This window comes from Solanum pennellii, chromosome 1 (genome assembly GCF_001406875.1).
Source record: "Solanum pennellii chromosome 1, SPENNV200".
Taxonomy (NCBI): Eukaryota; Viridiplantae; Streptophyta; class Magnoliopsida; order Solanales; family Solanaceae; genus Solanum; species Solanum pennellii.
In genome coordinates, this window is record NC_028637.1 from 387847 (window position 1) to 400756 (window position 12910).

General features: G+C 25.3%; 2 protein-coding genes across 2 annotated transcripts; both read left to right on the plus strand.

Annotated features, from left to right (window-relative positions):
• On the plus strand, positions 1 to 3596 carry LOC107013693 (probable peroxygenase 4). The gene is made up of 7 exons (XM_015213568.2): positions 1 to 247; positions 353 to 451; positions 1038 to 1123; positions 1657 to 1751; positions 2344 to 2469; positions 2570 to 2713; positions 3360 to 3596. The coding sequence occupies exons 1-7, from the start codon at positions 214 to 216 to the stop codon at positions 3376 to 3378; spliced, it is 603 nt and encodes a 200-aa protein (XP_015069054.1). The 5' UTR covers positions 1 to 213; the 3' UTR covers positions 3379 to 3596.
• Positions 3597 to 6882: 3286 nt separating this feature from the next.
• On the plus strand, positions 6883 to 10464 carry LOC107027456 (probable peroxygenase 5). The gene is made up of 6 exons (XM_015228624.2): positions 6883 to 7037; positions 7715 to 7813; positions 7940 to 8025; positions 9154 to 9248; positions 9368 to 9493; positions 10210 to 10464. The coding sequence occupies exons 1-6, from the start codon at positions 7022 to 7024 to the stop codon at positions 10361 to 10363; spliced, it is 576 nt and encodes a 191-aa protein (XP_015084110.1). The 5' UTR covers positions 6883 to 7021; the 3' UTR covers positions 10364 to 10464.
• Positions 10465 to 12910: the final 2446 nt, after the last annotated feature.

Here is a 12910-nt window from a genome sequence, read left to right on the forward strand (position 1 = left end):
TGGGAATATAATACAACACAAAGAAATTTAAAAAAAAAAAAGAAGTTAAAAAGCAAAACCCCAAATTATTATATTCTCTAAATCCACATCTAATGCTTTAAATTTTCAAAAAAAAAAAATCTTTATTTATATATTGTTTAAAAAAAGGTAAATTTTGAATTCAATTTATTCTCTATTTGTTGATCATCTTGTGTTCACAAGATTTCCTATCACATGGCTTCTTCCTCCAATAATATTGATGAAGAGGGTATGCAATTTTTTTTTAATTCTAATTAATTTTTTGTTTTATAATTTTATTATATTTATTGTTTGTTTGAGTAATTTTATGGTTCTTGGGAATTGAATAATGCAGAAATTGAGAGAAAAGAGGAGCCAACACCTTTGGAAAAACATGTTATGTTTTTTGATATTAACAAAGATGGTGTTATTTACCCATGGGAAACTTATAAAGGTAATTTAATCTTTCTCCTGCCTCTTAAAACAATCTACTAAATTTATCGAGTTATTTTTTTAATAGATGATAAATATAGTAAGTAACCCCTGAAGGGGCGAAGTTAGAAAAGCAAAACTATGATACATGATATTCTATGTTTTAATTTACGTGATAGTGTTATTATTTTAAAATTTTCGTTATGACAATTCTTTATATATGGAAAATTTTGTTTTAAAATACTTTAGATAATTTTTATTTTATTATCATAAATGTTATAAAATATTTGAGAGAACGTGTTTAAAAAAATATTTTTTCTTTTATTAATTTCGTGCTTATTAAATTTTGTCACAATTTTTTCATGTGCACTTGTAACCAAATTATTGTGGATTATGTTAATGCACATTCTCACCTTATTTTATAATTTATCTATACAATTTTAATTTGAATCGATTATTTATATTAAATTAATAAATATATATCGTACATTTTCATATATACTTTTTCTACTTATAACTGTGATTGATTAATACAAATTATTGTCATTTTTGAGTTTTTTCATTATCATTTAACTTTTTTTTTGTGTTTTTTTTTATATTTTTATCAGGATTTCGAAAAATTGGAAGTGGTGTTCTCCTCTCAACAGTTGCTTCCATTTTCATTAATGTTGGGCTAAGTGGCAAAACTCGACCTGTAATTTCCCTCTTTTCTCCCTTTAATAGTATACTTAGTAATATATTTTCAAAATATTGATATAAACCATTAATTTATTCATTGAATTCGTGAGAAAAGAAAATATAATAATATTTTAACACGAAAAAAATTAGGAAGTTTTCCTTTGTTTCAAGGAAAATCTGTTTTTCATCCTATGTTTTTCTAGTGAGCTGGTTTGATGGAAATCGAATAATAATATTTTATAACACAAATTTTTCATTCATTTGCGATAGGAAAACCCTTTCTTTCTAGTCATGACAAAATGAATATTAGATATTCCAATCTAACATGACTAGATATATGCCTTTTTGTTTTATATTACTATTCTTTCTTAATTGGGCCATCAAGATGGCTTTGATGTGCAAGTTTATGCTACAAGACTTTTAACTTTTAAACAAAATAAGAGAAGTGCTATAAGATTAATGTACAAGTTTATGCTATAAGATTTTAACTTTTAGCCCCCCAAAAAAAAAGTGCTATAAGATTAATGTGCATATATGTTTTGTGTACAGGGGAAGTGGCCATCTCCACTATTTCCAATTGAGGTGAAGAACATCAAATTTGCCAAACATACTAGTGATAGTGATATCTATGATACTGAAGGAAGGTACTATACTAATATTTATACCTTTTATACATTGATAGTGTAAAGAATTTTATGTAATCGCGTCATGTAAAAGATAACTACACGTAATAAGTGAAACAAGATATGTGAAAAACAAGGTATAAGAGATTTAGACTCTTTATAATTCATACTTCACGAGCTAACTTTTTTAGGTTACGTTAAGTAAAGGTTCGTATCATCTCACCGTATATCAGAATTACACAACTTATCTCGATTCTTGATTTAAACTTTGTTTTGGTCCTGATCTTATATTATGTTGTCCACGCTCTAGTTAGTTGATAGGCTTGGGTGTGTTGGGGTGTACATAGATTCCCTCAATATCATGACATTACTATAATGGATGGGGACGTAATGAGTTTAACGTCTATACACTGATCGAGTGATAGTATGTGTATACATGAGTTTTTAGTAGTGATCACTTAAAAGGATAACTATATGTTACTATCAATGGTGAATAAAATTATAGGTTACTTGAAAAATAAGATAGACTACATGTTATAGTTAAAGTATTGTCGATACAAACATAACTTGATCATCGATGTATATAAATTAAATCTTTCTTTGTATTTTGAAGGTTCGTTCCTGAAAAATTCGAGGAATTATTCAATAAGCATGGACGAACCAACGCCAATGCCTTAACCGGTGAGGAATTAGATGAACTACTCAAAGCAAACAAGCAACCCAAGGACTTTGCTGGACAGTAAGACACACAAACAATGAATGCTTCTCTTTACTATGCAATGTTTACATTTTTTTTATATAAAGAAAGTAATAGAGATAATTTGATGAATAATATGCAGCATTGCAGCTAAATCAGAGTGGAAAATACTTTATTTACTTTGCAAAGATGAAAATGGCTTGTTACCTAAAGAGACAATAAGGAGTGTGTATGATGGTAGCCTTTTTGAACAAATGGCCAAGGAAAAGCAATCCAAGAAACATAGGTATACCTAATTACCTATCTAATTTTTTAACGAGGAGAATCTTGCAGCAACGGTAAAGTTAATTTTTATATGATCGGATGTAACCTACATGTTACGAGTTTTTTTTAGATACGCATGTAGATCAATCATGCAACAACGGTAAAGTTATTTTTATATGATCAAATGTAACCTATATGTTACGAGTTCTTTTAGATACGTACGTAGATCAATCATGCATTGTTATTTATGATGAGATAGGATGTCAAATTACGTTCTCCTTGGGGTTCGGGCAATTAGGTTATATGTTCGAGGATGGAATTAGCTACTAACACTTGTACTTTTATATTTTGTTGAGATACATACGTAGATCAATCATGCATTGATATTTATGACAAGATAGGATGTTAAATTACGTTTTCCTTGGGGTTCGAGCAATTAGGTTATATGTTCGAGGGTGGACTTAGCTATTAACACTTGTACTTTAATATTTTGTTGAGAGGGGGGAGGTACATTATATAGACTTACTAAATGAACCTTTGAAGTACGGTCTTTTTCTGACTTTGCATGGACACAATATATTTTTTACACTTGGTTATTATGTTTTGTATATCGAGTTGATCTTTTTTTTAAAAATAAATTGTACTTGACAACTAACTTTTTGTTGCAGGGGTAAATCAAGTTCATAAAAAAGGTGCAGCAGTTTTTTATTTATTATTAGTAACTATAACTTTGTATATATACGGTTGTGGTATTTGTTTCTTTGTTTAAAAAAAAAAAAAAGGAAAAGAAGTGTTGAATTTATTCTATGTACTAATTGATATTTAGCAATTTCACTTTCCATTTGACTTTTGGTTTTGTATGAGTCATGTCTAAACTTAAATTTTATGTTGAGCTTGTTTTATTATTCGGTGTTTGACGGTAATATAATTATTAAATATTTGAATTCACACGGTGTAAAGTCCATTAAAATAAGGAATTGTTCTATATAATTTCTTTTTATTTTTAAGGTATGAACTTAAGAAATTTAATTCAGGATTATAGAACGTGTGTAATGATGAAATAAGGTAAATCTTAAATTCTTAGTTGATTAGGGGAACTCTTACTTTATTAGTCAGGATTTTATCCCAATTTAAACCCAAAAAATTAGAGTATTCAAATAAATAAATAAATAAATGTAAGAAATAAACAATTGTTTAGTTCTTTATTAAATGTAAGAAGTAAGAGAGGAACTACCGAATTTTCATGCTCTAAAGAAGTAAACAATTATTTAGTTCGTTGATGAAAATATGTCGTTAGAAATTAACGACGTACAATTTATGTATATATTTAATTAAAATTTATCATAATTTAAATATCTAGATAAAATATCATAAATTTAAGAAATTGTTGATATATTGTGCAAATATACTTAACGTGCACGAACAAGGGGACAAAAATGTATGAGTTGTCAAATAATCTTTACATAAATAACCAATTAATTGATCATGGCTTTGCATGTGAAAAAGATTACTCTAATAGTGATTTGATTTCAAATATTAGGTAATATTGGTATGAAAGCTAAAAATTAATAAAGTCCAAATTATTTAAGTTCGAGAAGTACATTACTAATGGCTTTTGAATTAAATCAAAAAATACGTTACTAACAACTCTCAAATTATGGATATCAAGTTCAAATTATTCAAGATCGAACTAAGCCACTAACAGTCCTCGAATCACATAGAATTCTTAAGAGAGAAGAACTAGGGGAGGAATAGAATTGTATTTAATAAAATATTTTTGGTTCATCATATTTTATTTGTTGTTGATTTATTTTTTATATATTTGAAATTCGTTGCATATAAATTATGGCACGCCCAGTAGGACCAAGTGTACTCTTCATGATCTCTTCTCTCTGTACAAATCAAATATGCAAATCTGAAATCGCAAAGGTGGAAGAATGATCGGTATTTCAAGTCTCGTCTTTGAGTTTCATCAAGTCTACAACGCAAGCAAGGCACTTGTAGGCATTGTAAATTTGTAGGACTCCACCAAACGAATTTCATTTCCATTAGAGTTCTTGAAGGCTACTCAATCCTAAATTCTAGCTAATGCGCATATATACGCCACTAACGGTACTCCTCAAATTATGGAGATCAAGTTCAAATATTCAAGTTCGAAAAATACGCCACTAACGAGTAACGATCCCTGAATAATGGAGATCAAGTTCAAATCATCCTATATCGAGAAATACGCCACTAACGACCCTCGAATCACAAAGAATTTTTCAGAAAAAAGAATCAAGGGAGAAATATAATTGTATCCATATTGATTTGTTAATAAAAAATTTATGTTTCTTCATATTTTTTGCGGTTAAATTTATTTTTCATATATCGAAGTAGTTAGCATTGTGATGGTGTACGATTGATTGGTTTTAGTTTGTAAGAATCTTCTACGTGAACAGCGTGTTAATACTTTTAAAGTCAATAACCTATTAATACGTTCAAAATTATATGCAAATATTAGAATATGATAACCAATATAATTTGTTTATGAATTTGGGCATAAAATTTTTAAGTTCTTAAAATAAAATTTAGATATTTGAAAATTAAATATTATTTATGAGATTTGAAATTTTAAAAAATAACTTATTTAAATTTCAAATTCGAAAATGTCATATAAATTGAGGATAAAAATTAATACGGTGAATAATTTAAAAAATGAATTTCTCAAATTCATTTTCTACTAAATATAAATTCAGATATTTTTGTATACAAATAACTTTCTAAATATTATATAATGCATGTTATTTTTAATATTATAAAATTAAATAATACTAAATATTAATTACGACATAACTAATTTATTTTATATTTATCATTTTCTAGAAGGTTATGGTACATTCTTTTATTTAATTTTTGAATTTTATGATAATTATTAACTTGAAGTACACGAACCAAAATTGAACGTGCCTTAAAATGAGGGGGGTGACAAGATGATTTTTTGATATTTTTGACTTTTTTTTTGTCCAATTGATAAGATTTCACAAATCCCCAATAATTGTAATTTTGTGTTGTGTGCCCATTGCCCAAATATATTTTTTTAGCGTCTGATATATATATTAAAATTTAAATATTTTAGATATATGTTACATATAATTTTTTTGTAAAAAGTATTTTTATATTAAATTTAAAATTTAAAATTTTTTATTAAAAAAATAAATCTCATTGCTTCACATTCGTTCACATAATATTATATTCACATGACATAAAAGGAATGGGCATTTTATTATTTTAATAAATAACTTGTAATATCTTTTGTTGACTCTACAACAACCATACACTTAATTTTCACACTACCCAACATGATAGGTTAGAGAGATGAGTTCATTGATTACTAAATAATTTTTGCCTTCAAAATATTAAAAAATTAATATATTTTTAAAATTATATTTAAAAATTAAAAAAATAAATATAAATTATAATTTTTTTATATTAATAAAATAGAAATATTCATCAAAATTATATCATTTAATAAGAAATAAAAAGGAATGAAGGAAAGTAGTAAATCATTTTTCCTTCTTTTAATTTCTAAATTTGGAAAGTCAAGAAAAATAGTACATAAAAGTCTTATTATTTATCCTTGTTTGGTGGACGAAAATTAGGAAAAAAAATCTCTCAATTGCTAACTTTTTACTCCCTCTACCGACTTTTTTTAAAATTTTATTTGGTGTTCGATATTTTATATTGAAAAAATTTTAAAAATTGTGTTTTTAAATATGATTTAAGATTTTATTTTTATGAATCAGCTCATTATAAATGAATGGCGAAAAATAAATTCTCGTTGATATAGTAAAAATCTTTCTAATTTTTCCTTGTGAAAACATTAATATTTCTTTTTTATTACTGATTCAATCAGAATATATACATAAATAGTTTCAACCGAAAATTTCAATAGAAAAATAGTGATTTTTTAATTTTGTGAACTTTAATCTATATTTATAATGTATTCTTTAATTATAATATGAGAAAAATTACAATACTTTTTTTTAATTTTATAATTCAAATTTGATTTTAAAAATATTAAATTTATCTTATCCAATCCAACTTTAAAAATTGTATTTCATAAAAAATAAATCAAGTCAAACATGAATAGAAGAAAGTACATATTTTTATCATATATTTTACTATATATATACTCCCTCCAAAGTACAAACACATATTATTGAAATCTCCCTTCTTTCTCTTTTTTCTACTTTCTTCTTATTAATATATATATATATATATCTTTAATTTTTTCTAATTATATTATTATTAATCCACAAAGGCAAAGAAAGAAAATCAGTTTGATTCAATGGCTTCTTCAAGTGGTACTCAAATTTCTCTGTTTATTCTTCACTCATTCATATATATATCGTTAATTAAAAAAATTAGCAACATACTATTTATGTTGTTAAATAATACTCCATAAAATTGTTGTTAAGATCTTATTTAACGATTTAATAATATGAAGAAAAAAAATCTCATGAGTTATGAATTATTAAACGATAGAGCAGTAATAGCTAATTCTTTTTTTTTTCTTTTGTAGCTAATTTTCACACATATTATTGGAGATTAGCATTTTATTAGCAATGATTTATTTTAATTATAGATTAATAATGAATTTAGTAGCTAATTATTTCTTAGTGAGGAAGTGGTCATAATTTTTATGACTATTATCCCATGATTTATCTAGCTAATTATTTACTTCACTAACTTGGATTTTAATAAATTTGATTTATAGAGTTTGGATAAATTTAAATAGATTTTTAACATAAGTAAAATCTCTCTAATATAAAAAATTTATTTAATTCTGTCGAATCATAAAAAATATTAATACAATAAAATTCTTTAAAAAAACGAAATATTTACACTTAATCTAAAGATATTTGAATTTCTCATTTCTTGAAATTTATACTTTATATATTTTTACCAACACAAATAACACATAAAAAAAAAGAAGTTAAACATATTGAAAAAATTAATATATTTATTATATTTGATGCAGGAATTGGAAATAATGATGAGTTAACTCCTTTACAAAAGCATGTAATGTTTTTTGATATTAACAAAGATGGAATTATCTATCCTTGGGAAACATATCAAGGTTTGCATTTTTCTTAAATTTAATTGTTTTACTTATATTAAATTTAGAATTTTCCACTAATTTTATGCTACTTTAATTATTAATTTTATTTAATATTTTCTTTTTTTTTTGTTTATCATTTATTAGGTTTTAGAAAATTGGGACGTAGTGTTTTTCGTTCACTTTTAGCTGCTGTTCTCATCCATGTTGTTACAAGTGGCAAGACTCGACCAGTAAGTCGAATCTTGAATCGTATATTTTTATTTACTTAATTATATTTTTTTAAATTTAATTATATTATTAATCAGAGAAATTTAAATCTAAAATTTTTAATACTACATTGAAGTGTGTGGTTATGTGTACTTAAATTGTTAAATAGAATAAATTAAATTTTTTTTCGAACTCTACGTGTTTTGTTAATAAAATAAAATATTTTTAAAAACAAATAATATCTTTAATTTCTTGTCGGTGGTATATTATTATATAGCAGGAATTATTTATGCCTACTGGCCATTAGACATGTTACATCAATTTTATTGAATCACTAATTGACCTTCCATGCTGAAATAATTATTTCAGTTACTTCTTTAATTTATGAAATTTTAGAGATTTTTATTAATATTTATAATATTAAATAATTGCGTAAAATAATAATAGTTAAATTTTAGTATTTAGAAGTGTACTATAAATAAGGTTAATTCAATAAAATATAGTTCTAATTAAATTTCTGTAAAGATTGAGTCAGATCAATAGATATCAAATAAAATGAAACAGATAGAGATAGTATTTTATTACTCTCTCTTTTCGTTAAAGTCGGTTTAAATTAACTTAATATTGGATATTTTTAGATTAAATAATTTTTTAAGTATTTTTATAATATTTGGAACGATAAGTACGCGATGAGATATTTTAAGTGTGTTTTATCTTCTAAATTTAAAAGAGTAAAAAGGTCAACAGATTAGTTGAATAATTGTTGTATATAATAAAGGTGTACAAAATAGCTTTTTTTATTACGATAATGATTATAATAGGATGAATAATATCGTTAATGTTTAATTAGTGATTTTGAATTTAAATTTTGAGAATATGAAATGTTTTAAAACAAAATATTTTTGCCACTTTATAAACATCACGTAAACATAAATCTAAAAATTATATAAAATTTGTTTATTATCATTTCACGTTATAGAAGTTCGAATCGTATCTCAGTCTCAATATGATTGTTCATCCTATATATATAAATCAATCATTCGCTTATTTTATTTTATATATCTTAGTTTGATTATGTACAAAAATTTTAAAGTAAAATTTTTTAATTATTATTTTTTGGCTAAATACTTATTTATTTGTTTTGTTCATAGGGAAAATGGCCATCTCCACTATTTCCAATAGAGATTAAAAATATAAAATTTGGCAAACATGGCAGTGATTCTGATGCCTATGATTCTGAAGGAAGGTAAAAATGACATTACACAATCTTTTTCAATTTTTTTTATCTTACTTTATTTCTTTTTTAAAAAATTTTAAAAAATATTTTTTTTCGTACCAAATAATATTTCGAATCTACTTGTGAAGGTTTGTGCCAGAAAAATTTGAGGAAATTTTCAAGAAATATGCACATAACAATTCAGAGTCCTTAACATCAGAAGAAGTGAATGAATTGCTCAAGAAAAATAGAGAACCTAAGGACTACTTTGGATGGTACTATTTATATTCGATTATCTGTTTCTTAAATTTGTCAGTAAATCTTATTTAAATATTTAAAATACGATTTGTTTTTATTGAGCACCTAGACATAAAGTAAAGTGTCCTTAGATTTTTCCGATTCAAATTTTAAAAAGTTCATGTTTATATTTCAAGTACTTGTTATAAGAATAAACTTAACCATTTAAAATATGTTACTTTCTTTAATCGTACACATTAACCTATATTAATAATAATAAATAGTAAACCTTAAAGACTATTCTAATTGAGGTTGATTATGTGTCTTTTTTATATTTAAAATATGTGTAAATTTTACATGATCTACATATAATAAATGCTTTGAAAATTTGCACAAGCTTCTCTAAAATTAGTTTGAGTTTTCTAAAACGTGTTATAAGAAAATTCTATCATTATGCTCAATTATTCGATTAAAACATGGTATAATTTAAATATCTAAATAAAATTTCATGATCAGTTTAAAAAATTGTTAATGAATTATGTTTAAGGGAGAAAATTTTCATTTTAGATATTGATAATTAATTTATTATTGTCTTTTACTTCAGAAGAGGGTCTCTCAGAAAGAGTCTCTAACTCTATGAGATAGTAATAAGATTTGCGTACACTAAACTCTTCCGTGCATAACTCTATTTAGTGGGATTTCAGTGAATTTATTATCGTTATCGTTGTAATTTTTTTTTTTTTTTTGTGAATAGGCTTAATGCTATGACAGATTGGAGGATTTTATTTGATGTGGGAAAAAATAAAGATGGAATATTGACTAAAGAAGCAGTAAGAGATGTTTATGATGGAACCCTTTTTGAACAAAAGGCAAGAGAAGTTGCTGCAAAGAAGTCAAAAGAGAATTAAACTATATTTAAAAAGTTAGTTTTGTTATATTATATTGTTTTGTTTTGTTTTGTTTGATATATTGATACTCTTTGTTTTTTAAAAGAGAACATTTTTTTATATTTTTTTTTGTTGTTTTAATTGATGTTACTTTGTTTTATGTCTTGTTTTTTCTTACTCTTTCTATTTAGATAGTTAAGAAGGATTTTTTAAAAGTTAAACGGCATTAATTTTTTTTAAAACATAAAATATAATATTATGGAGAATCGAGAATTCAACGATAAAGTTAAACTTTAACTTAAACAACAGGGGTAATAATGTAATTTTATCAATAAATATGAAAAGAATAAAACTTGTACATAAATCGTATTGATGAAAGCGTTTTTAATAAAAGGGTTCTTAAAGTTTTCAACAACGTGAACTATTTTAAAAACACAAAAAAAAAAATTGTAGGTCGAGAAAAATGAAATAGGGGTGGGATTAATAATTTGGAGAATCGAAAATTCATCGATAAAGTTAAATTTTAACTTAAATGGAAGGGGTAATAATGTAATTTCACCAATAAAAAAGAAGAGAACGAAATTTGTACAAAAATCACATTCGCCGAATGAATTTAATGACTTATTTTCTCACTTTAGACATCTAAGAAGGGGTTTTCAAGTTTTTAACGATATTCACTTTTTTTTTAAAAAACACAAAAAATAAAATTGTGGATCGAGAAAAAAAAATAGGGGATGCAATTAAAATCATGGAGAATCGAACATTCATCGATAAAGTTAAGGGGTAATAATGTAATTTCAACAAAATAAGAAGAGACTGAAATTTGTACATAAAACGCATTCGTGCTTTATTTTCTCAGCTCTTTTTATCAGGCTTTTAAAAAGGGTTTTTAAGATTTTAATGGTATGGATTTTTTAAACACAAAAAAAATGAAATTGTGGATTGAAAAAAGAAAAATTAGAGGATGAACTTAAAATTGTGGAAAATCGAACATTCACCGATAAAGTTAAATTTTTACAATAGAATAACAAGAAATAAGTGAGATTTAATTTGAAACCAAGATTAATAGTAAAGAGAGAGAAAAACAAAGACACATGTAAGAATTTAATTATTACAACTTAGAACAATGATAGACATTAATTATTGTAATACATAAATCTATAAACCAGAAGTATCGGTTCACGTGAACTCATATATCCCCTTCTTAGTAAATCTAGTTGCCACGAATGCTGCAGCCCCTGTAGCCACTGCACCTACTAAAGTTGCTGCAATTTGAACTATATTAACTTTGTTATTGTTATCCTTTGATGGTGATGAGTCCATAACTATTAATTTATCAATTAGCACACTTGAATACATCAAAGTCCCAAAATTTGAACTCTTATAATTTGAACCACTCCTATCCACTACACAAGTGTTACATGATCTTGGACATTGAGAATCTAGACTAAGGTTTACTTCACCAACATATTTATCGCGTGACAAACTCCTCTTACAAATCAATTCGATTTTAACATAAATTTTACCTTGTGCTTGTATGATATTGTATTCTGGCACGATGAACGTAAACATCTTGTTCCACTCAGGATTTATGCTTTTCACAAGATCCGCTTCTGTACACTCACTCTTTCCTGCTATTGAAACCTTTGCATAAACTTTCATTTCTCCAAATTTTCGAACATTTTTTAGATTACTAGCAGAATGAACCGTAAAACATAAACATCTTGCCTCCATCTTCTAAGTTTCAACAAGCAAACTTTTTTGTAATTACAAACTCAATGACCTAAGTCCTAATATATCAACTACTACATAAAATGAGGACCACAAAACCTAGATAGATATTAATGGTATTTTGATTTAATCAAGTAAATGTGGAAAATTAAATTCCACGCGGTCCGTGGATCTACGTTGACTAGTCGACGATTTAAGTAAATAAAAATGTAATTGCTTAAACTTTTAAGTAAAATAGTCATACATGATATCAAAACAGGCTGACTGAGTCCTGAATTCAGATAAAGTATTTTCTTAACATATTTGACTTATGAAAGAGAACTAGCTAGATTCACATGCATGTAAGCTAATAGATTAGTTGCGACAAAACATATAATTGAATAAATAAAAATATTTTTAGACATAATTATCACATACTTTAACAACGATGTTACGTGTAGTTTCCACGTAATTTAATTGTCCAATGTACTCTCCTGCATGAGCTGTAATAAGGCCCACATGAATAGAGACTTAGGTTGACAAGTTGGAAAATAGTTCAGAAAAGTCATTTGCATAGTAAAAATTTTATTAAGAAAAATATCAACATTTTTAATGACTTTAATGATATTATGTTTCAACAAGTTTAATAAATAATAAACAAAATATAATTCTATGCTTGAAAGATTAGATTAGATATTACAAAATGATACTAATCATGTGCTTTCATTTTTATCCTTTTCTAATAATTAAGAAAACAACTTCTCTAATTAGTTCGATTAAAAAAAAACAGTTTCACAAATCATAAATAAATAAAAAAGAAGATGGAAAATATTTATGGTAACCAATCCAAAACGTCAT